Source organism: Scomber japonicus, chromosome 10, assembly GCF_027409825.1.
Source record: "Scomber japonicus isolate fScoJap1 chromosome 10, fScoJap1.pri, whole genome shotgun sequence".
NCBI classification, from domain to species: Eukaryota; Metazoa; Chordata; class Actinopteri; order Scombriformes; family Scombridae; genus Scomber; species Scomber japonicus.
Window position 1 is genome coordinate 22,888,009 of NC_070587.1, and position 26,118 is coordinate 22,914,126.

At 43.2% G+C, this 26,118-nt stretch overlaps 1 protein-coding gene across 3 annotated transcripts in view; it reads left to right on the top strand.

Moving 5' to 3' along the window:
* LOC128367021 (intermembrane lipid transfer protein VPS13B-like) overlaps positions 1-26,118 on the top strand; it is a 326,938-nt gene that overhangs the window by 259,259 nt on the left and 41,561 nt on the right. For 2 of the 3 annotated variants that reach the window (XM_053327805.1, XM_053327806.1), the window contains exons 40-46: positions 1,338-1,554; positions 3,441-3,625; positions 11,721-11,917; positions 14,063-14,244; positions 14,844-15,064; positions 15,197-15,328; positions 20,487-20,648. In XM_053327805.1, the coding sequence (XP_053183780.1) occupies positions 1,338-1,554; positions 3,441-3,625; positions 11,721-11,917; positions 14,063-14,244; positions 14,844-15,064; positions 15,197-15,328; positions 20,487-20,648 (1,296 nt within the window). Of the gene's footprint in view, positions 1-1,337; positions 1,555-3,440; positions 3,626-11,720; positions 11,918-14,062; positions 14,245-14,843; positions 15,065-15,196; positions 15,329-20,486; positions 20,649-24,779; positions 24,866-26,118 lie in introns of those variants that run through there. The other variant, XM_053327807.1, reaches the window with a different exon arrangement.

The window sequence follows — 26,118 nt, forward strand, 5'->3', positions numbered from 1 at the left end:
CTATCACAATATTTATCACCCAGCACAGTTATAGTTTTAAGAGGTCAAGGTCAGCTCTCGCACCTGGCTGGGAGTGTTTTGCTGAAGGACGCTTGAGCCCAACAGTTTGAGCAAGGAACTTCCAAGTACAAGTGCAGGCTTTAATCACAAGGCAGTGTTGCTGCACACTCCAAATAAAAGGGTTGTTCGGTTTCCAAATTAATAGTAATATTCATAAGCTGACACCCACAGGCACATCTCATCACACTCTCATCACTCCTCTTAAATCTGCTCTTCCTCTTCAATTCTGCCACGGCCTCTGTCCTCTCTGCAGCTGAAGTGTTGACAGCAGAAATTGCATGCTGTAATTCCACTGTAGATTTGAGTCACATCTGCTGGTTAAATGGAGGAATATTGTCAGACTATTTTTAGGGGAGTCATATCTTAGAGTACATTTGCCTTTTTTTCCTGGGAGAAGTTACATAATGTCCTCACTGAAAAGTCCCTTTCTCAATGTGACTTACTGAATGCATTAATACTAATGTATTATTCCACTTCACTACTTCATGGGGAACCCCCCCCCCCCCCACACACACACACACACACACACACACACACACATTTTCAAAAGTTCCCTTAATGCTTTTATTGCGTGCCCATTAACAGAAACATCACTCGCAACTCAACACTTAATACGTAATCATACATTTCCCTCTGAAAATATTGGCATTTGTGGTGTTTTAATCAAGTGCTGTACAAAAACCACCGGAATTCCTTCCGATTCCTTCCTCTGGTGTTTTCTTTCCAAAAACCTGAAAAAAACTCCCCAAATTTTCCTGTTTTTAGGGTTTAGTCATAACCCACCCTTGCAAGTTAGTGAGTAGCAGGCAGGCAGCTCCATGTGTGAAGAGTTTTTGACTCAGAGATTCCTGGTTCTTAGTCCAAACCCCAGGCAGTCCCGCTTTTGATGGAGCACGGGAAGGGGAATGCCGTGGGTTAGTAAGGAGGATGTTTGGTTGTGTTGGGTAATGTTAGTAAGGAGGTGAAGGGGTGATGACAGGGTAACCCTGACTGCCTTTCTTCCTGTTTTGGAAAAAGAAAGTTGAATAATTGTTGACGTAGGAATTTATGCATCAGCTGTGAGTCTGTGCCACTTTTTTGCTTTTATTCATCACTGTTTCTGTTCTTTAACTATGTGTCTACCTTCCCTTTGTTTTCCATTGTTTTCTCATTGTTTTCCTGCAGTGTCTTGATTTCCCTCTTTGTCTGTATGTCCTGTCTTTCCCCATCCTGCACTGTTGTCCTGCACTTGTCCGTGTATTAAAACTATGTCACCATCTCTCCATCTGTCTTGACAGGTGTTTTGGGGCCAAGAACATCTGAACTGCCTCATGCTGGTGGAGGAGCACTTACAAGCGTATCTACTCCTCCAGAAAGGAGATTCAGCTGATGGCTTTATGAAAGGCAAGGCCTGCCACACCCAGCCACCTCCCTCCCCAGGTTCTCCCTCTCCTCGGACAGAGCACAGCTCTGATGACCTGCGCACGGGACATTTTCAGTACATCCAGGACTCAGGTGAATGTTTATACAGTGTGGGGCATGGGACTACAGTATAGCCATGGTTACAATACACTAAATTCTGTTTGCAGTGACACATTTGTTCTGTGGAACTTTGCATTCCTCAGAACAGCAGAAGATGTTCAGAAGCCCAAACTTTTACAGATTGATTACCCTTGGTGTTTGATTTACTATCTTGCTTTGCATAGAAGCAATTTCAAACGGAACAAATTAACTTCTTAAGGAGCATTATCCTGGACTGGAAGTAAAATGATACTACCTGGTTAAACATTTTCCTGATTATTTTTAAGTTTTAAACAGATGGAAATGTAGTAAATTTGTCCCTGAATCCACAGTATGAACAGAATGAATGGTCAACCATTTATAAACACCTATTAGATTTGTACTTTCTAAAAGCAGAACCTTTTTTGCCAAAGTGAGATGTCACTTTAAAATACACATCGGCTTAAATCAAAGTCAGATCAAAGCCCTCTGTGGAAAGGAGTTTCATCGGACATGTCTGCCTGGTTCCACTCTTGAGTAACATGCTGTTTATTCCCTCTCTTTGTGCTTTGTGTGTGCTGTCCTCTACGTGCACGCACACAGACACACACAGGAACATTATACACAGAGGATCAAACTCCTCTCTGGCTGTAGACCAGCCGTCCACTCTGTCAGCTGTGGTTGAGTCTTTGTTTGTTGCACTGTTCCACTGGTCTTTGATGCATTTAATATGCTGGCTGAAGCAGGAGAACGTACAGTAGTGAACTAGAACAGAGAGGACAATCTGTCGGCAACATGTTGTCAACAGCCAGGGAAAACCAGGCCCCGGAGTACAGAGAATGGCGAGTGGCCCCCCGGGGCCTGACACAGGGACGGATGGGATAGATGGACAGAGGAGGAGATGAAAGATAGATAAAGAGAAGAGTGGAAGGGGCCTGTGTCTTTCTCCCTCACTTTCTTTATATTCAAGCTAATGCAAATTAAAGCAAAACCTCATGAAAGTGTTTTGGTTTTTCTTTTCTTTCATCCCCCTGTTTGCAAAAGAACAATACACTGTCCACCGTTAAGTGAGCATCACACAGCTTCACATAAAAGAAAAAAATGTGCCAAAGTCAAGATTTTGCTGCCCCTTCGAAATGTGCTTTTTGCTAAGAGAGTCTCACTGTTTGTACCCCCAAAGGCCAAACAAAGCAGCAGTTCTCTGCCTGACTGTTTTTTTCAAATAAACATTTTTCCAAAGGACTTGAATCCCAAACAGCAGCCACAACTTAAGTCAAACACCACTCAGAAGTTTAGATCCAGTGTTATCCAGCTTTTGCAGGTGCTTGGCATGGTTCAGTCAATGACTGTTTACTCAATAGCAAAAATGTTTACTCAGCCACTTTATTTATATACGGCTTCTTACGTATGTAAACATTCTGAAAGCATGGAAACATCTACAGCGCTCTTCTAGGAAATATTGTTTTGCAGGCTTCGGATTCCATAGTAGAAAATGACCATAAAAGCATCACTGCACCCAAGACATATGCGGCTCTTTTGCCATGAAAGGTTAATTCATAATGTGAAAAGAATGATAGAAAATTATACAGCCCACATTAGAAGACACGAGAATTTTAATCATATTTATTTATATTTCATTTTTGTGTTTCTTTCCAAAGCATCTGAAAATGTTCCAACTGGCCAGTTAAAGCTTTTTGCTTTGGATTTTTGTGTTGTGGTGGTTCTCTTACCAGATGTGGTAAGATGAGTGCAGCACAGTCAACTAGTAATCCATCCTAAAATGTCCACTATTCTCCCCACCTTATTTTCTTATTGACTCATCCCCTCACTATCTGTTTCCTTTCTGATTCTGGAAAGCTGTGTGCTTCCTTTCTGATATTATTGTTCTTCTCTCCTCTCAGCTTCACAGAGACAGCCAGGACCCCATGAGGTGGTGTTCTACAGTGAGACAGAGGACAGCCCTGGGGTGATGCTGTGGAGGTACCCCGAACCGCGTGTCCTTACCTTTGTCAGGATAACTCCTGTCCCTTTCAACACCACGGAAGACCCTGAGATCAGCACGGCCGACCTGGGGGACGCCTTACAGGTAGAAAGGAGTGCCCATATCTCTTGATTTAATTTTTTTTTAAACCACAGCGATGTAGGATACTACCACTCATACCACAGCTGTTGGTTCAACTGTTTCAAACTGTCCAAACTACATCCAGGTGTCCTCTCTCCTCTTTGTATCCCTCAGTCTCTATTATTATCCTGAAAATCCCTCCCAAACACAGACACATGTCATATTGTGAACAAATATAAAACCTCCAAGGAAGCAAAGAGTGACACTGTGTTACGCATCCACATGTTTTAATTTATTGCATCGCTTGTATCAAGATGTGTTAGCAGTCTTCAAACTCCTGCTGCTAGGATGAGGGTGGAAGTGTTGTACAGTGAGAAAATAATCCACACATCTCTCTCACAGCTCCCTGCTTAACATCACCTGCAATGAAAGAGAAATAAACTGTCTTAGAGCTGGGCTGTGTGCCATTATGATTCCCATGACATGAATCATGAGAACTCCCATACCCTCCATGTTATTGAATGACAGAGACCCCTGCTGTCCCACCAAACATGTAATACATGGTCAGACAGCTGTGGAAGTCATCTCGTATGCTCTGGTGTGAAAAACCAGGTGTCTTCAACCCTAGATGAGGTTATGTTTTGGCAGCTTGTAGCAGCTACTGAGTCTACAGGGCCTCAGCGGGGGGAAAAGGACATCCCACCTCTCCTTCTATCACTCATCCTCCGGTTTTCTATCTCCTGCTTCTCTTTCCAGCTTATCATCCTCAAAGGCAAGCCTCGTCCCACATCATGTTCTTAGAAATCCTCCTCCATCTGGAGCAGAATGTGCTATTTTTGGGTGTGATTGCCTGACGGTGTCATAACTACAATCACTTGGAGGCTGATTCTTTGACCTAACTAAAATATTATCTTTTTTTTATATGTATACAAACCTGACTCATTCCTTATTAACAGCATTATCACAAATTAATGTTATAATCTCCAAGTGAGTTTTATTACATTTTCATTCATGAATTGTTATAGAGCTTAGGGTTAGGATACCTCCCCTCTTCTTTCTTGTTCTTCCCATCTGCAGCAGAAGTTTCTCGTCTTCCCATATGCTCCCTTTATCTCTCAGATTTCTTCCCGGACTCCCACAATCCTTTCACCTACAGTACAGATGTTTTCTTCTGTTTGTTAGTTGTGCCGGCCCAGGAGAGAGGCAAAATATTGGAAGGTGCTGCAGATGTCTGACTCCCTGACGAGGCCCCGCAGCTGTAAAGTCTGTAATGACCAAAACTCCAAAGCCTCTAGCTGATTAGCCCCATATTGAGTTACAGTAGGGAACCGAGGGAACTGATGCGTGTAGAGGAGGGAGGGCCTGAGGAACAGGCAGTGATAGAGCATAGAGTTGGTACAGGGGGACGCTTAATGGAAATAGATTAGTAGATTAATAGGAAGGAAGAGAGGGGAGATAGAGAGACAGGAGGGAGGATAGATGGCCACAGAGGGGGAGCCTAGAATCTGTGTGAAAATACACTTTCTCTAGTCCAAGAGAGAGAGAGAGGTGATTCTTCACCAGCTGATGAGAAGTGAGGCTTATGAAACCATGTGTCTGGTCTGACAGGACATGCACCAAGCTGACAGGCATATTCCAGCCCAGCGCCTCTCACACACACACACACACACACTCACACAAAGCCATACACATACATGGACACAGTGCATTTACAGATATTTAGTCACACACTAAAAAGAAACACTTTCACAGAAGAGATCACATTATTCACATTTATTCCCAAACTATCGTAACACACATGGGGCCCCTGTTTTAATCATGTAGCAGAAACTGAGACATCTATTCTCAGCACTACTTCTAAGACCACATTTTCACCACAATACAGAAACCTCACTTTGTGCTGGCCTCATTTAAACAAACCCTTCACCTGTTTCAACCTATCCTCCCACCTGTGCACCGTGTGTGCTGCTCCAGGCACCAAAATACCACACAGACAAGCAAATCCATGTGCATGCGTGTACAAAAAAAGTGACGGCCGAGACTAGGGACATGGTGTGTGTGTGTGTGTGTGTGTGTATAGTGTGTGTGAGCGTGTAATACACAGCAGGAGACGTGAAACCTGTGGTTGATGAATATGTGGTTTCCACATCATCCACTCCTCCTGTCATCTGGCATTGCCCTGTCTCCTCTGACAAGTCTGTTAAAAGGAATCAGGTGATGAGCCTTCAAATGGTGGAAGTGGTGAAAAGACGAGGCTCCGAGCACCCAGCTATTACTGAAACCGCTTCATGTGGGGATGAAATGCAGCCGAGGGAGAAAGTGTCACTTTAGAGAAAAGCCTAGGATTTAAATAAGGTGCTATTATTATTGACAAGTAAGAAAATAGTCTAAACAGTTGTTCATCATTAGTTGACCTCTATCTCTAAGAGAAATCCAACTTGCACTGGCACAGCTTGCCATGAAGAGAGTTATGGGTCAGTGTGTCTGCTGCTTATGTTACTACTGTATGACGTCCATGTAGATGCCTGGCCAGCAGGCCCTGCGGCAGCCACGTCTATAATAGAAAACGTGGATGGCTATAGTAATGGGCTTGTTCAACAAAGGTACTGTTGGTAACATTTATGAAAAACATCTAGTAGAAAGTGTAGACGTTAAACTGGTTTAAATCCATTGTTGAAAGCTACACTGATGCATTTTGTCAACACTGCTAAAAACAGTATCATGTATCATGGACTTTTTGAAAGAGGTGATTGTGAAGTAATTATAAGACACTGGATCCGTTTACTGATATGTTACACAGTCCTACTTACCTCATATTTTTGTCCAAACATGCATTAAGCCGGTTGTGTGTGAGCAGAAGGGTTGGGTTTGTGGGGGTTATTTGAACAGGACCCTTTGGTCATCAGCCAAAGTCATTGTGAGCCCAGATGTAATTGATTTCAGCCTCTGGCAGACAATTTATTTAGCTTTCCTTCATGCAAAACTTCAGAAGTCTCAATTAATTCATTCTTTATTTCTCCCAAGACCAGAAAGAGAGTCCAACTACAGAGAACGGAAATGCAGCCATAAAAATCCAAAAAACAGTAATGGCTCAGTTTTCTGTTCCAAAAGAATTTCATTTACTTCACATCTCGACTGTACAGAGGAAGAACGAGAGAGTGGGGAAGAAAAAGGAGGCGGTCATAATTTCTCAGGCCTCTAAAATTACCATGTGGCTACGCGGAGATGGAGGCTGATAGATTTTGAGAAATGGAAAGTGAGAGGCATAAGGAAAGAAAAAGAAATAAAGAGGAAAGGAGGGACTGATAGTTAGCATCGAGATGTCTTGTCATGTAGGCAGTGCTGTTTTTACAGTTAAGGCGGTGTAACAGCAGGTGGAGGGAGAGACGGATCGCAGGTGAACAAAATGCAATCCACATTCTATCAATCTGCTCCTGCTCTTCCCCCTCCTCTTCTCTCTCTTCTCCCTACTTTTGTGTCACACTCCCTCCTCCTCCTCCTCCTCATCCTCCTCCTTCTCTCCTTTACTCCCTCTCTCCACCCTGCTGAATAGATGAAGGTCGGGTTGGGGGTGGGGGGGTGAGGAGGGGCGCGGGGGGAATGGTTCCAGCTCTGAGCCATGCTGCTCGCCTGTCCCCAGAGCAGATCATATTTATAAAATCAAGATTTCCTGCATTTAAATAGTTGTGGTTTCCCAACTGGTTCCAGTATCTCGAAGGGGGAATTCAAACCTCCTTCCATTACTCAAAGTCAAATTGCTGCCCGTGCTGTTTTTTACACACAGAATAAGGGGAGCGTTAGACTGATTTTTTTTTTTTTCGGGGGGGGGGGGGTGGCTTAAAAAAAAAAGACAGATCCCCCAACGGAGCATCCGCAGGTTCCCACCTGTAGAGGGCCCAAGTGATGAAGGGAATGACAGAGAGAGGAAGGTGACTCATTCTCACCTTCTCACTGCCGTGTGGTCCAGTTCTCTGAATCATAAGCAGGTGTCCTTACTGCTCTTTTTCCATCGGCCTCGTTTGTCTTCCCCTCCTCCTGCCTCTCTGTGGGGTTCTGAAGCCTGAGAAACACGGAGTAAACACAGGAGCTATGATTCAGCCTGACCCCCAGCTCAGGGGAGCAGGAGGAGGAGATACAGTATGTTAAAGCGCAGAGCAACAACTCGAGGTCAGCCTCAGCGTACAGTCAAATAAACCTAACACATTTGCCTTTTTTCCCATGCCTTACAAATCTATGAATGTGATCATCTGCACGCTGTTTGAGGCAGTTGCCCACTTTTTTTTTTTTTTTTTTTTTTTTTTCAAAGACAAACATCACACCATCTGCTCCCCTGCTGTTGCTTTCGTGCATGGCACTGTGGGATAGCCTTTTATGTCCCAGCAGGCCTCAGTGCTGCCATCATGGCTCTGCTTCTCTGCGACCGATATTAAAACTCTGTGGCCTGAGATGAACCAGCAAACCTTTAGCCATAACCGCCGCTGCAGCTGTTGTTTCTGTTATTGTTGTTATTATGAGAAAACACAGGTCCACAATCAGCTTTTTTTTTTTTTATTGAAACACACTCATTCTGCAATTAGTTAAAATATGCACTCTTTTGTCTGAATCAGTGTCAGTGGAGTAGTTCACTTCAGAGCGACACATTGAACCAGAAAGAGCTAGAGCGTATTTTAGCCAAGATAACTATTATTTTAGTGGGACAGCGCTCAAGTAGACCTGCATTAGTCACAGCTAATGCACTATAAAAATAAAAGACTGTCCATGTGGTTAATTTGATCTGGACTTTTTACACCTCATCCACCAAAACTCCAGTCCCCTTTAAGAGTTTGGCATTACGGAGGAAAAACAAAAAAAAGAAGAGGTTTTGGGCGCGAAGTTCTCAGCATGGGCTTATTCCTGATTTTCCACACTGATTAATGTTAACATATATTAGCCCACCTGAGACAGCATAGCGGGAGTCATTTTCAGAACAATTTTCATTACATCTCCTGAGTAAACATTTGCTCAAGCCGATGTCAATTCAATTTGTCTGCTGGCTGATAAGAGGTAGCAAGCAGTGGAATTTTTAGACATATAGGCATCAGTGAAATAACAGAAGACCTAATAGCAGTGTTGATATTGTTAATAAAAGTAATGGCAGACAAGGCTGTGGATGTCGGCAGCCGCGGCCTCAGAGAGAGCCGGGGGAGTCTTCAGTTGCAGAGACATATTTGAACTCGAGCAGTGATCACACCTGGGTCGATCATGGAAATTGAAATCGTTCCTGTGTGTTGTGTGTTTGTTTTAGTTCGCCGTGCCTTTAGTTAACCTTTTGAGAGGAAAAAAAACAACGTGATTGGTCAATCAGTCCAAAAAAAAAGGAAAAAAGTAACTCTCAGCATAATAGTAGTTTGCGGTTTGGCAGAATCAGAGATGGGTGACAGGGGATGGAAATCAGATCTGTGTATATACAACACTGCCAACAGTCCTGGATGTAAATATATATTTGTAAATAGTTTTGAATATTTAAACTACTTAAAAAGTCCTCGACATAGCTCTCCAGGCATTTGATCGACCTCCAAAATGGAACCTTAACTCAAAAATTAAGATAACCCATCGGCTGATATTTTACCTTGAAGTCTTGCTGCCAGGCCGACTTTGTCTCGTGCTTCAGGAAAAAACACAGATTGGACCGATCCAGCCAAGGGAATGTCAGCTATTCAGGGTTACATGTTGTTTATCAGATAAGGTACACACACAATCAGGCAGCGGAAACTGACGCTGCCCAGACTGTATCATGCACTCACATACATATGCACACCTGTGTATATACATATGTATACACGCATATTGTCTTTCATACGTACACTTACACATAGTCCTCCTCTTGAACACATATACATAATCCATCTGACATATACACAGGTGCCTTGTCCTCCCACATGTCAGTGCCAGAGGTCCAACTGAGCACAGCCAAAAAAATACTTTTTTTTCTTTTTCCACATTTTTTTTTTTTTTTTTTTTTGACTTATCAATTTCATCTCCCTTCTCCTCTAAGGCCATTGCCACGTGTCAAAGGGAACATGATGCAAATTTAACCGTGAAAATGTAGTCCGCTGTATCAAGTATGTACCTTACATATTCATTTCAGTATGCTGTCATGTGTATAAAGTATCACAGGTGGGGAAGAAAAAAAACACCCTCTGTGTTTTAGTAATGCAGTTCTGGGAATTCTCTGTGGAGATTCAGTGAGTTTCCGCTCCGGTGGCTCAGCGTTGGGGTTGCGGGTGCACAAGTCTGTCAGGTGCAATTACGAGAAGTTGATTCCAGGAAAACCTGTGTGGCATTTCATACATGATGTAAGCTACGGTTACCTCATCCATTCCTCTCCAACAGTACAGCCCCACACACATATATAAATGTAGAAACACACTTTGACAGTTCCATGAGTTTGATCATTGTTCTGGGTCACCTTATCTCCATTAAACAATTGCATTCACACAAACAAATGCACTCGCTAACCCCAATAAACTACACGTGCACACAGACAGTATGAATGCACACACACACTCATGCCTCACAGCCTGGCATCTTTCAGGTATACTGCTGAGAGCTCCCTGCCACTTCTGATCCATCAGTAGCCCAGTTGTGCAGGTGGTCGAGGGAACCTGAGAACCTGGTTTAGTTCACACAGGAGCACCAGACACATTTATGCTAATTTTGGCACAATGTGAGAGGAACAAATGGAGCCCTACCAGTCATCACATAATGTGAGAACTCTCACATAACCTGATTGTTATTCAGTGTGAGAAACAGCTCCAGGACTTCAATGCTAATGGCTGTCTTGTAGCGCACACTTGCCTGGTGTTTAGTTATGCTGTGGTCATGCGATGTTGTTATGGAGATGAGTTGTCGTCTTTGCCGTGTTGGTGGTCCGCGGCTAAAGTGTTGTAGGTTTTTCCGACTAGACGAGAAATTAAGGATCAGTTTGTCTGAAGTGAGTAAAATTCAAGGTTGTAGTACAGACGCCGTAAAAATCACTTGCTGATTCGTCCTCTCAGGCAGGGATTCCCCATTTCTAGAAAGGGTCAGTAAGTATCAAACACTTGATGATTAGCAGACCACTGCAGTTGCTTAATACTTTATGTGTCACTGGGGGATCCACGGGACTGAGGTAGTATCTGTTAGAATCTGTTGTGCAATAACAAAGCTTTACAGTAATCCTACTGTTGATGAGTAATCAGGCTTACACCAGGGGGGTTACAATAGCCTGTTTGTTTGGACCGAAGCCTCAAGTTAAAGTGATGAACAACCGATGGATACAATAGTAAGACGTGGACTAATGTCCATCTGAAGAGCAGAGCGGACTAAGTGGGGGATATAAAAACACTCAGTAGAATGTTGTCATCTGATGGAGCGAAGCCACCAGCTTAAGAAAGAAATATCTGTGGGATCAACTGGTTGAAAACAGTGTAATTTAAGTCTTCTGGCGTGTTGCTTTGTTTTCAGATGTATTCATCAGCAACAACAACCAATGTTGTTTTTTAGTTAGTTTTTCAGTAGCACATGAGTTTCAGTCGCTGCAGGGCTTAGTGTAACCCCATAAGGCAACCCAAATGAATGCAAAGAAGCACATCGGTTACGCACTGTCTTTGGAATGTAGTTATTATTGACTAATGAGCAGAGGTTTGTACCATGGTGACTTTGACTTTAAATCTTTAGCATGCTTTAACTTTTTATGCACTGTAGTCTTTAGTTGAAATGATTGCATAAGTAGGGGTGTTCCCGTGGCCTGAAGGAGGGGACATCCCCGGTTTGGGCTCTGCTTTTGGTCCTTTGTTGCATCCTTGTTTACTGGCTTTCTAGTGAAGCCACTGATTGCCCCAAAAATATTCTGATATGTGAAAGAAATATGAAACAATATTTATAGTGCTCGTGATGTTGTGTTTTAGGATGTTAATCTTCATCAGCGGGGTAGTTGCTTGCCATTAAGGTTGGCTCCAACCTGAGCTGAAGAACACCAATTACTACAGTATGTGATGCTGCTGGCCTTAAGAGGAGTAGAGAGGGTGTATAAAAACCTAAATAAAATACCTACTTGGAGGTTACATATGTAAGTTGTTTACTTTGTCTTTCTTTCCAGGTACCATGCAGCCTGGAGTACTGGGACGAGCTCCAGCAGGCCTTTGTTCCATATCGGGAGTTCAGCCTGTCAGAGAGCAGCGCCTGCCAGCTGCAGCTGCCCAGCCTCAGCCTCACTGACCAGCAGAAGGAGCTGGTGGCCTCAGACCTGTGGAGAATTGTACTCAATAATAATGGAGAGGGAGGAGATGAGCAGAGGTAAAAAACAAATTAAAAAAACTTCTATATTTTATCTTGTGTGCTTGAAAGTATGTGTTGTGTGCATGTCAGTACACTTTAGCTTGTGTTGGAGAGTGTATGTTTGTGTGTGGATCCATAGTACTTGTACCGTCCAGCGTGAGGGAAAGCAGAGAGAGAGAGAGAGTGCACCCAGGCCGCCAAGCACAAAGAGTTAGCAATGTGTCCCTCGCCCCACATCTGGTGTGCAGGAGCAGGGAGCGGGCTTGGAAGGCGTTCAGATCGGCCTAATGAGATTTCCCAGCACACCAAGTGCCTGTCAGGGCCCATCCGGATTCCATCCTGCTTACCTTGAGTGTATCTAATCGAGGGGAAGCTCACGGGAAGCAAGAGAAGTAAAAGCCCCCTTTGGGTTGGCTCATACGTTCCTAGGCCTGGCCCTCATTGGGCTGGGTTGAATCAGGTTGAGAAGGGATGGGTTGGACTGGGTATGTCGAGCACTGTAACACCTCATATAGTACACTTTCACTCCCCTCTTCTTGGTACCACTGCTTCCTCTCCTCATCTCCCTAATATGTCACCCAGCGACTTCTGTGTCGCACCCTTTTTTTTTTCTTTGTCTTTTTCTCATTCCTTCCTCATTTTAATTTAGTTTTTTTTTTCTCCCCCCCATTTTTACTTCCTCCAGGGATTTAGGGAACTTTAAGTGGAAGAGAATTGCCAAGCCCACATTCTGTGTGGCTTAGAGAGCTCCAGAGGAGCAGAAAGGGAGGAATAAGAAAACATGTAAGAGAAGAAACAGAGAAAAAAGTCTACAGTACCAGATACAGTGTAAAGCAAAATATACATCTGTGTTTCATTACAATCATACTCCAAACACTACATTTCCTTTATGTTTAAATTATTTGTCTTTTTTGATCAAAATTGATTCCCCTTTCCCTACTCAGTCGTTTCATCTGCCTTACTTTAGTTTCCACCAGAAAAATAACTTGGCTGCCCTGCCAACTGGAAGTAATGAAAATTGTCAACATATGATGCTTATCTTTTTAAGGAGCTCTCTGCTGCACCAGCGTTTTTCAGGTCTTGAGCGTTTCCTGCTGGAGTTTTTTATGGTGGATCATGGTAGCAGCAAATTACAGAGCAAATGGTCATTCACTTCAATTACCTTCCATTCAGCATCATCAACCATGACATGCAATTAATGTCCATGGAGAGGTTCTCCTGGAAACTGCGGCAGTAATAGTGCGCCTAAAGTCAAAGCCTCGGACAGCCAGGAGGCCCTCTCCACATTGTTGTCTCATTCCATTCCTTTTTTCTGATTAATTGTAGTGTTTGTTTCATTGTAGACTTCTGACGAGGATGTTGCACATTTGTAACTCACTGGGCAAGAGAAAAAAGCATTCAGCTACAAATAGGAATCAGACTATTTTAATTAGCCAGTCAAATTTTTGTGGCTATTATTCCACAGCTGGGTCTATATCTTTGATATTATAAAACAAGGTTTGATAGAAAAGCAATAACTGTTTGCTAGTTTGCTGTCAAATGTTGAATCACAGTCATATATTACTCCATTATTGTTTCCATATGACAAAATGTTTCATTTTACCAGTGTCACAGGATGCCTTTAGATTGTATTTTCACGTCTCTGCACCAGTGACAGCCCTGGCTGGAAGTATTATGTTTTCAGGTTGTCTGTACATCCGTCCATCCTATTTTCGTGAACATGTTATCTGAAGAATGCCTGGAGAAAATGTCTTCAAATTTGGCACAAATCTCCACTTGTACTCTAAGATGAACTGATTTGTGGTGATTGTATAGATCTTCTATGCTTCCTGGTTGAAGATGTGTGTGCATCTGTGTTTAGAATTTGTATCATGCATATCTGAAGCATCATCTACTGTCGTGGATAAAACTTTGTGTTATATCTGAATCAACTTTATTTCCCAAGCAGGTGAACACATACAGGTACAAGGAAATTACACCTAATACCTTTTATTAAGCGCCTTCAAAGTCTTCACTGTAAATGTTATACAACTATGGACGGACATATATGTAAACTGCAACTTGACTGGTTGTCAGAGGCAACCAATAAGCGGCATTTCTAGTTTCTTTATTTTTTTCAGCCATCTGTTAATGTTGTGTGCTGGATCTTCTCTTCCCCTCCAGTTCAGATAGTGATTGTGGCTCCCAGCTGCCCTGTGAACAGCTGGTATCTCCTATGGCATTGGCAGCCTGCACCCGTGTGGACTCCTGCTTTGCACCCTGGTTCGTCCCTTCTCTGGGCGTGTCCCTGCAGCTGGCACAGATGGAAGTTCACCTCTGCCACCATCTGGAACAGCTGGGCACAGGTAGGACTCAGAATACACAGTCACACTACATCACACACAGGGAGCTGATGCAGCCAGAGAAACTGCCTTCCAAGTCTGAATAGTTAAAGGTTTATAAGGAGGACTTGTAAAATTGTGTTTATATTTTAGTGGTGGGAAATGTCTTATGTCTTCATTAAATACATTACATTCAGCATCATTAACAGCTTTTAATGTCCACAGTGAAATGTATCTAGAAACTATGGCAATAATTGTCTACATTCTAAAAAGCATTAATAATAATCTATAATACAGTCTACAGTAGTCTTGTATGTGGTCCATGTATGACTTTAAGACAACTCAAACCACATTTCTACTCACTGGCATATAACCTCTGACCTCTTGTGTAACTCCCATAGCCACAAACACTGTGGATTCACCGCATTGGGTTTGAGACACTATATAAATGAATTTGACTTTACCTTACTCATACACATTGTCTTGGATGACAAGAAGGTCATTCATATGTATTCTAAAATATGAGGTTTTTGATTATCAGGATAAAATTCCCAAAATGATGTGATATTTAGATCAGATTCCACTTAACAGTCCAGCCTTTAAACACATATACATTCTTCCAGTTCCATCTCGACGACTTCGCCCCTTCCTACCAGACAGGAAGTTACCTCAGGAGCAGGAGTTCGTGGTCATTGGTGCTCGGGAGCCGCGGGTCTTCTTGCGCCAGTGGAGCAATGGACCACGTCACAGTCAGGAGTTCAGCTTTTCCACCCAGCTGGACTGCAAGCTGCTGGAGTATCGAAACCTTACACACCTTCAGCTTCTCCAGCCCTGTCTACTACAGGTGCAGCTCAGCTATTCATATTGCTTTTATTTCTCCCTAAATAATGAGTCAGGCAGCTCTTCTTGTGAGAAAATGTAGTGATTGGGAAATGTCTATAAGTTCATAGAGCTTTTCATGTCTTGTGCATTTCAGGGTCAGGCTACAGCCACCTGCTGCCCCCAGAACACCACGTTGGATGCGAATGTGTTTGTGGATCCAGTGTTCCTCAATATCAGCCAATATGCCATCCATACCCTGGACACTGCCCTGCAGAGCTGGCAACAGGTAATAGAGACAGCAAAACACTCAAATAATACAATAAAATGTACACTATGTGGCTTAACATACAAACATCACACACACACATTGTCTAACATACAGTTCATCACTGCTATGGTATTGTGAGCTTTGTGGCAAGTAGCTAGGGGACTGTTAGTGGGCCTGAAGGCTGAAGTTTCCCTTCCCTCTATTTTTAATTTCCTCACTTATAGCTATTTTTTGAAGCAAAATAGTTTATTTCTCACAAGAAAATGTACAAAGGCAACCTCTGTGTATCTTGAAGTGCCTTTTAAGTGACCAGAACATTCAGTAGTAATGTTCATTTGAATTGCAGTGTGTTTGAGGAATTTTTCAATTGTACATTGTACTTGTACATTTCAACAGTGGGATGCATTCAGACGTTTAAGGCATCGGGGGATTCGCCCTATTGTTTGATCGCTGGCACCAGCATACATCTATTATAAAAGGAGCAAGGGTCTAGTAAATCTGTAGAGGAAATCCCTAAAAAAATGTATGTATTTTTACAGAATATGCTGAAAGACAGTCTTTTGTCCCAGATGGAGTATCAGCTAAACAAACTCACAACAAAGTAGAGTTTCACGAGAGTAGTTTTGGTTCCATGCCAGCAGTAATAAAATTTGCAAGATGGAACTGCCTTTTCAGTTTGCTGTAAACTCTGACTAAGAGGCTACAATGTGTCCGTTCTTGGGCTTCTAGCGCTATGGTCCTCGTCATCTCTCAGTTCTCAGCTCTCAGCACTGCCTCTAGTAGCCAGGATATTTGTGTGTGAAGTGATGCCCATGAAAACACGGTAAAACTTGAGTGATGACACCTGCCAAGCCTTCATCTGGCCCAAGTCCTCCACCCACTTGTCTATTGCACACACACACCGGCCTTTCTGGCTTTGTATGCCCTATCATGGCTGTGCTCGGCTCAGCTGTGGCTGTGCTGACTCATATACTGGCCTCTGGAGACGTGAGGTACTCTCATGGTTTTACATGCATTACAGACTCTCACTGCCAGGTGAGAGAAATAATAGTCCGTGTTTTTCTAGGAACAGCTGTGCTCTTTTACCTGTGGAAAATAAAATTAAACAAGCTGTATAGAAAATCTACTATAAATGATTGTTCTGGCTGGTGGTTTAATACCTTTGTTTTCACTCAGTGGCATCATTGTCTCATCAAAAGCTCTAACTGACCGTGTTGGATGATGGGTCATATTTGACCCTTGGCTTCATCATTGCATCATTTAGCGCAAGCTAGTGAATTTTCCCTATTTCTGCTGGTTAATTCAGCCATAAATAAGACTTTAGAGCGTTGGTGGTGTTGTAATGAAAGGTCATATTGCAGCTTTACTAGAGTGTTTTGGACATGATGGTATCCATGGTGGGCCTTACCCAACATGCCAAGCACGATTAGTTGGACATTTGCTCTCAGGCAACGTTTTTCTGATACTGATTGGGTGATATGTTTGGCTGTTTGATTGCCAACTTGGCCCAGTGGTCTGAACCCAAAATAGAGGCACACAATCTTTATTCACACAAACACACACATACAAGGCATGTAACACAGAAACAGAATACCACTCTCCATTTTTACAAACTGCTCAGTAATGTAATGGCTTTGAAGACAATCAAACAGAAACCCTAAAGGCTGCATTAACATGTTCATCGGGGCTAGATTCATGAAATAATTTAGCGTGCTGTATTGTCTTGATTGGTCTAAACAGCAGCAGCCTTGTAACTTGTACTGAACCTTTTAACTACATCCAGCCTTTACCACTTTGCTGAACACAAGGGAAAAACACACCATAATTATAAGGCAAATGTGCTGCATGTGGGTACAGTAGTACTGGAGCGAAGGATAGAGAGAGGTCAAGTACAAAAGGCTGAACTTTTACAAAATCAAACAAAATTTGAAATATTTGCTCCACCTCAGAGGAAGTTGTGAACACTTGAATCATGGAGTATTGTTTCCTTTTTTGGGGTTTTCACTGAAAGTCAGTTCTCTACGTAGTGAGAAAACCTTGTATGGGTACGATTAAGCACAAGTCAGTCCCACAACACCACCAGACAACTTGACAAGTTGTCTGGTGGTGTTGTGGTGCATGATAGGGATGGGTGTAAAGGCCTAACCATTGAAGTTGAAACTTATCTTTGATCTAATAGAGGCTTACATTCCAGGCACACATTGTCCATGCATAGAAAAACTTGATCCTAATTGAAAGCGTAATCAGAAGCAGTTGGAAATGTTAACAGGCTCTGTCCTTCCGCAACAGAAGGATGTATCCTAACGTGTGTAATCGTTTCAGTGATTTTCATGTTTCCTGGTGTCAAGGCTGGCAGGCAGGCCTGTTGTGATGTGGCCCGCAGGGTCAGCATTGAACCGTGGAAAAGATTCCTCAACTACCACACAATCGAAACCTCACAAACCAGGCATGGTCATACCACGCCACCGCAACCAGAACAGCTGGAGCACTTCCAGATGCATAGCAATAAATAGAAATAAAAAAAGGCACCTCTTAGTATATGGTTGTAATTTACACTCATAGAACATAATGAGTAATAATATACTGTTGTTGTCATAGTAGCATGGACTCCTCTTGTATCCAGGGTAACATCAGCAAGGCCTTCTTGGCAGTCGCAAACACAGAATCTAAATGGTTTCTTATTAATATTGACATGAATGCAATTTCTGTCTATTCTGATACTGTATGTCGACCAAGCAGCCAGCTTACTTTCCTTTAGCTCTGCCCTTCAATCATGTCCTTACTAATTCTAAAGCCAGAAAGATGACACAAAATGTGGGTCAAATTAAGCTATAAATTAAGATTAAGGTACAACGACAGTGTATTTTGGGACTCCATAGATTAAAAAAAAAAGAAATTTTTTTTTTTTTTTTTTTGGTTCATATCCTTGCACTCGATAGCCCCATATAGCCCCAGCCTCAGCCCCCTACCACTTTAACCTCAGGCCTCATGCCTCCATTTTCAAATGTCGATCCCCAGCCCCACTTTCAATCTTTGCTTCCCCCCAAGCCCCTAACCCGGGGGGAAGTGGCTTTGGTGGAAAGCCACACAAAAGCCCAGTAGTATTTACACACTGTGCTTTCTCACAGAATGGTCACAGGCTGTTGTATGTGCAATTGAGACAACAGGAATGTTCCTCCTGTTATTTTTTTCTCCCTTCATTCTTCCCATGTTTGAATGACTCTCTGCTTTCTTTTGCAACCGGAAAGAAAGTGATCATGTTTCTGGTTGTAACAGATGTGTGGGCTAGGATCATCTATAGAAGAATATATTGGTGATTTTAGCTCTGATTATTGTTTCATTATGTTCATTTTACAGGTTTCGCTATTGCCTCCATGGTGTCATGTTTCATGTATATTTCTCTTTGAGCGGGTGTCATTATTTACAATCTGTATTCCAGACATTTTACTGTACCTTGTCATTTATACATGTGCCAATCTGCCGCACAGATCTGACCTAGAGTCTGTGAAAACTAAAGTAATAGTATCGGGGTGGATTAGGGAAATGGATACTATGATTCCTGGTGGGACTGTGACTGAAGAAGAAGCTGTCATCCTTTGCTCTTTAACAAGGAAGATGTGTTGACTGTTTAAATATCTTTGTCTTAATATTTGTCCATTTAAAGTCCCTGGATAGACAGAGAGTGATTATGATTACTGGAGGAAGCTTTTGTGATGTGCGTATCATGTTGCCTCATGAATCGGAGTGGAAAGACGATACCATCAAAGAGCGGGCTTAGCGATGGCATCTTAAGATGGCAGCAGGAAGTTTGTAAATCGCAGTGTCAGATTCGAAAAAAAGGGAGCACAGATAGTGTTCCACTATAAAACTGGAAATGGATTTGAACCCACTGTCGCAGCTGTCCCATCTATATTTTGCTCTCTCTTACGTCTCTCTCTCACACATCTATCACCAAGCGCTTTTTTTAATGGTGTAAACTTTCCCATCCGTTTTCAATAGCATCAACAACCCCAGGACCCTGAACGTGCTTGGCAGTCAAACTCCGAGCTTTTACTGCCAGCCTCTTTTAACCATCAACCATCAGCCCCCCTCCTGCCATTTAAAAGTATACATGGGGCTGGGGTCCCTCTTTTGCCTCTTTGTTGGGATAGTTGAGCAGTTATTAAGAAGCTGTCTGAGCCACAGTCATGTGCGTCAAGAGTCAGGGAGGGGTGTGCAGGAGAGATCCCATCAGGACCTAAGAGCCTTTGGAAGGAGCTCAAATAAAACTTAACGCATACACTTGCATCCACGGACCTGCTATCTGACTCACATGCACACAGCGTTGTTTTGAAATTGTGTACTTGAATTCCTGTATGCAAGAGACCTGACACAATCCCTTCACTCTTTTAAACCAGTGTTTTCAATTGCAGGCCAGCGAGCTCTCTCCTCTCTTGCATGCAAGGTGACGTATGAGTGGACAGCATCCCTGTACGGCTCGCATGATTTGAGCTTTCTGTGAGGCTCGCTCATTGACCCATTGCTGTAGGTGGGCCAGGCTCCACCATATTGTTTTCTCCTAGCAAACCGCAATATATTGATGACTCTTACCAACAGGAATGCCTACTTAGTGGAACGTTTTGTTCCAAGCATTGAGAAAATGTTAGGAAAAACCATGCACACACAAACAGAGTTGCCACACAGTTGACATCTCCAAGCCTGTGTATCACAGCAACAACTGACATTTGGCGGCATGAAGGAAGATGTGAAGAAGTTGAGGGTTTGCAAAAGGAGAGCGAGGCCTCCTGCAGGATTTTTGTGGAGCCGAGAGGTAGATGGGACTCCAAAGCCCCGTCCCAGCTGCTCCAGCCTGGATAGCTGTCAGACTGTGATATGATTTACTCGCCCGTTGAGGTTGTGCTGCTCCCACCAATGAGATCCCTAACCGCGATCTCCTTCTGGCTAACTGCTGCCCCACCAATATCTTCATTTATGACATTGATACATTTTTGACACTTGTACATTCGCTTACACGCATATACTACACACTATGCACACATAATAAACATAAACACCTGTAGGGAATTTACTCCCTTACTCTTTTTACAAGCTATTTCTCTTCTGTCACTCCTCTTCTTACTCCTTCTCGTCATCCACCCATCCTACATCCAACCCTCACCTCTCTGTTTTCTCTCAGAATGGGAACCTGGAGGCCGAGGAGCTGGTTTACAGCCACTACGTGATCTGCAACGACACCCACGAGACTCTGCGCTTCGGCCAGGTGGACACCGATGAGAACGTGCTGCTGGCCAGCGTCCACAGCCACCAGTACAGCTGGAGATCCCACAAGTCCCCTCAGGTAGAACACACACACACACACACACACACACACACACACACACACAGATATACATACATAGCCCTGAGACTGGGAAATGGCCCTTAGCCATGTGGTTTTGGTTGGAGTTTTGAGTAGATACACACACACATGCATACTCATACACACACACACACACACACACACACAACTTTAGCACACCCATATATATACAATATATTAACATGGAATACATGCAAAGACACATATCTACATATATAAAGTAGAGTTATTACATAGTAAGAGTATTGGTGCAAGCTGTACATGCATAGAAATCCAATTCACAGATTGCAACTATATGACCTTAGGCACAAACACACATACTGGAGCATACAAGTGTGTACCTGGATGCTTGTGACTGAAGCATATAAATACTGCACACAAACTAACAGAGGCATACACACATACACACACACACACCAGACACACCGTCATCAGCATGCAGCCACTATCAGTGTGTTTCTGTCAGCGCTCTCAGACAGTGCCCTGACAGCATTGTTAAAGAAGATTGATTATATTTAACCCTTTGTGGTTTTGAGGTTGAGCGGAGGGTGGGCTGGCAATCTGAGGCATATGTGTGTGTATTTGATGCACACATGTTTCAGGACCACTATGTGTTCCACGTCGAGTGTGAGAAAGTCAAGCTTGAGAAAAGACATGGCCATAATTGCTCGCAGTAAGTCAGTAAGTCAAGTTGTATTAATCATCGGCCATGGTTAATCTGTGTTCTTACCTCATTCTTGCTTACAGGCATGCACACACACACACACACACACACACACACACTTGGAAAGTGCCAATCTGGCGTATCGGCGCAGCGAATACCACATCTCATTTTAGCAGTAAGTCAAAATGACCTCTGTATTTTCAGGGATGTTTTGGAAGGAAGATTGTCCGAACGGGCCAAATGTCATCATAGATGAGGAATGTGATTCCAGGATGGTTCTGTCATGTGTTATTCCATCATGTGTTTGTGGTATATGAAATATGTGTTCTTAAGATGAACACGATTTGTGAAACTAGATAAATAAGAAACAGTGCAACTTTGCCAAAAACACACAGCTAACTTATTGAGCTTGATGATAAAATGCCTGCCAATGTGTCCGCCTCAGTAAATTGTAGTGCACACACCTAATTACGTCCCGGGGTTAAAAAAATAATGACACTGATAAGAGAAAGGGTAGTATTTCTTTAATAGTTACTTGGTCCTGCAAGTGTGTTTTTGTAGCTCTTGCAAATCGGTTTCCAGACGGAGTCTTAAGTGATTGTGCTGTTTTGCTTCAGTCCCATGATGCTTTAGAGTGTCTAAAACAACTCTGATCATCACTAGCCATCATTTCCCAGAGCTCCCTGTCTCCATGGCAACCTTTCCTCTATCTATCTGTGAGCTTGCTCTCTACTTTAACCCCAAGACCTTTCCCCTTGACCCCTGACCTGGTGCCAATTTGTCACTTATACTGCCAACCTCAAATCTTCAGGCATTATTATATATTATTGTATCGTATACTTCTTACAAACCCATCATCTCCTGCCAGCCAATCACGTCCTCATATTCAAACCCCTCTTCCTTTATCTCCTCCCTTCTCTTTCACCTTCTCAACTCCACTCATCCCTCTCTTCCCCAAATCACAAACTTCCAATTTTCTTAAATAAGCATGTTAAACAGCAGGTCATCACCGTGCCTCCAAACAGTGCTGGCTGTTTGTACTGCGTTTGAATTTGTCCAGATTATTATTATTATGAAGGGGCTCCGTTCATAATAATAATCATATGCCCTCATCCCCTCCCTATTCCCTAATGCTGTAACCTCTCCAAGTACACCAGTAAGTACTTTTCAGCTTGGAGTCCACTGCGCAATTAGCTCACACAGAACTGGGGATATGCTAACACTATGCATAGTATTCTGTGTCCTTCTGTGTTCTTGCCATGCACTGTAGGGACCCACCAGACACTAGCCAAAACCCGTTTCTAGGACACACACCCTAAAGCCATAGTTTAGAAAACATAGCTGTAAAATATTTACTTGATGTCAGTTTGATCAGTTCTCTGTTTATTCCTGATGCCTCACCTCCATCAGCTTGATGACATCAGTAGACCTGGAGAGTCTCTGGCTTTTGGGATCTCGCTGCCCTCCTACAACAATAGCTAATAGCCTCACAGAGCTGCCCTTGTCCCTTTGCTCTGTCCCCCTTGTACAGCCCTGTGTTCTGGTGTTTAGGGCCTTGTTGGCTGAACTCATTAGCTCTTGTCTAGCTTGTCGTGCCGCTGGCCTCCGACTGCCTCTCCTGTTCTGTCTTGGACTCTGGCTGGAAGAAAACTGTGTCCTCTTGATCTCTGTCACACCTCAGTAAGTGCTGTCCTCTCATTTGGGATCATGGCCTCAGTGTAGCACTGAAGAATTGCTCCGCATCTGGTCTGGTTTGTTCTTTGGCCAATCTAGCTTTTCCTTCTTTCGTTTTTTTTTTATCCAGCTCTCTTTGTGTTTTCTAGTAACTTTTACTTTACACACATTTCATCCTCAGTCACATTGCTCAGTCAGTAGCACTGGCTTGATTCTGCCCAATCTCCTAGCTGTCTCTTATATTTACCCTCCCGGTCCTTTCAGCCTCAAACCCCACATTAGCACACTCTATCCAGGGTCGGTCTATCTCCGCCTCAAACCTTGTCCCACATTTAATCCAACACATACTAAGGTACAGTGTGGCCTGTTTGTGGCCAATCTTGATTTGTCTGGGAGGCCTGGGGCCTGTTGAAAAGACCGGCCATCAGCCTGTCCTCATGGCTCTGGTATGATGTGTGTGTCCCAGCTGACCTGTCCCCCATGCACACACACACACACAAACCAGTGCTTTATAATTTGCTGTTGTAAAGTAATCTGTCCCCCTTTCTCTCTCCGACTCCCCGGAGAGCTCACTGGACATGAGATCATCTTGAAAAAATCAAGGAGTGAAGAAGGAGAAATGACGGCAGCGTGGACGGGGGAAATATGAGAAATCCAAAAGGAGGGTAGCAAGGAGTTGTCAAGGGGGATAATGTACAGGCCTGCTTGAGAGAAACAGGAGGACATGGAAAAGGGAAGCAAGAGCAAAGGATGAGCCATGCTCTTAACACTCAAAGATTGGCTCGGAGATCTCCACAGTGGCAGGACGGCCAAAAATGTGTCTGCTCTCTATCTTTTCTGTCCCTCCCACCTCCCTCGTTTCTCTCTTTTCATGATACACAGGCGCCCCATTAAGCACATACAAATGAGCAGATTTGCCAATAGTGCTTTAGTGTGATAATTTAAATCCCTACCACTTCTACTGCCACCCAATAGTTAGGCAGAGAGAGTAAGTAGTTTCCTAAATGAACAGGCATGCTGTTGTTTCAGCTTGGACTAAAACAGCGAGGTGTATTTGAAATCTCACAATCTCCTGTGTGTGAAAGAAGAGTGTTTTAATGTGTGTGTGTGATCCTGAGAGGTCTAACCAGAGTACACTTCCCATGATGTTGACATACCTCAGAATATCTGTCACTTCTCTCAGAAGGAACACTCAGGCGGAGTGTTTTCGTAACGAAACGTGAACCTCGACTCAGGTCGCACTCCCTCTCACTGCTCCTCTGTTTCTCTCCGTCTCTCTCCCACTATTTCCGCCCTCCCTCCCTCCCGCTTCTGCTGTCAGTCATAACCATAAGATGCATTAAAAGGGTCGATTGAGGCAGTCACGTCCATAGAGCCCACTGTCGTCTAACCCTTGATCAAATTCATACCCACACACACACACACACACACACTATGATAAAATGTTTCCTGAGGCCTGGAGTATGTCAAGGCTCTCAGTCTAGTTTCTCTCTTTCAAGCTCAGCATACCTTCACACCCCAGCATTTACCAGCCAAGGTGAAGAAGGCTGTATGGACACACAGTGTTCCCCATTTTTATATATTTTCTTATTTTGTTGTGTATAAATATAAAAAGGAAGTATATATACAGAAGATAGACTGATAAAGAGATAGATTGAAACATTCATTAAAAACTCTGTAATGAAAACATTCTTCATAAATTACGAACAGTTTATATCTATCTCTCACACACACAAACACACACTTACTGTCCCCACCCGACTGTTTTTCAGGACTCTGGCGTGTGGTGTGGTGTAGATGGTTGAAATATCTGGCTGCTCGGTACAGGATACAGCCTGGCTGATGGAAATCCCTGTGGTTAGTGCGGTTAGCAGAGAGAGGGGCGTAAAAAAGCCCCCTGGATTTGGGAAGGACTTTTTAAGTGCCTACAAGGAATATTCAGAATTTGAATAAATAGTAATTTACTCCAGCAACAGGCTCATACAGTAGAGCTCTCCCTTTTCTCTTTCTGGATGTGTTGGTGTGCATGTGTGTGGCTCCCAGGGGTAACCGTGTTGGAGATATCAGCCCAGGACTATTAGTTTGTGGTTGGATTGGCCGTGTTGTTGGAAGCAGGCATGACAGGGAGGTATTCTGTGTGTGTGTGTGTGTGTGTGTGTGTGTGTGTGTGTGTGTGTGTGTGTGTGTGTGTGTGTGTGTGTGTGTGTGTGTGTGTGTGTGTGTGTGTGTGTGTGTGTGTGTGTGTGTGTGTGTGTGTGTGTGTGTGTGTGTGTGTGTGTGTGTGTGTGTGTGTAAAAGCAGAGGAGAGTTTTTGCATCAGTGTACGCTATGTGCTCGTGCTATATGTGTGTGTGAGGAGCTTGGCGAATGTGTGTGTGTGTGTGCGCCATGTTGCTTCCTTAACACAGGCACCTGATACAGGATCTCATTTTCAGCCTACAGCAGGGTTTAATTTTTACAACGCATTATTCAAAATGAGTATATTTAGTTCCTTAAAATGATCATGAAACCAATGAAATCAGTTGTTTAAGTAGTCAAAGTGGGATTCATATTTCACTGTCCTGACCCATTGTTTAAGAAACACTGCCCTCAAGTGAAGTGGTGTAGTTGTGCTGTTCATCTCAGATTGTGGCTTTAACTGTTGTAGATTAGGCTGATCCTTTGGGAGATATTAGCTCCACTCAGGTTAACCCACTCACTGACTGATCAGAGAGAAGGAGAGAGAGAAGGTGATGAAAGGGACTGCTGTCCAGTCGGATCCCTGGAGAAAACCTACACTTTCCTGTTGTTTATCCTCAGAGCTTGGTTGGGTCCAGGAGGAAGTCTGATTTTTTTTTTTTTTTAAACCGACCTGTACTTACAGGAATATAAAATAATAATAATAAAAACATTTAAAAAGAATGCTGTTTGAAAGAGAAAATGGCATAATTAAGAACAAGTTAAATACTAGCCACATCCTTAATAATACATTTTGAAGATGGTTTATGTCAAGCTCACATTCACATTGAGTGAAATTCACTCCTCCTGAGTCAGTAACAATAACTCATCAGTGTTAACAGCACAGTCATTTCTCCTGGACTGTCACACTCTTTATCTTGTCCAGGCATGTAT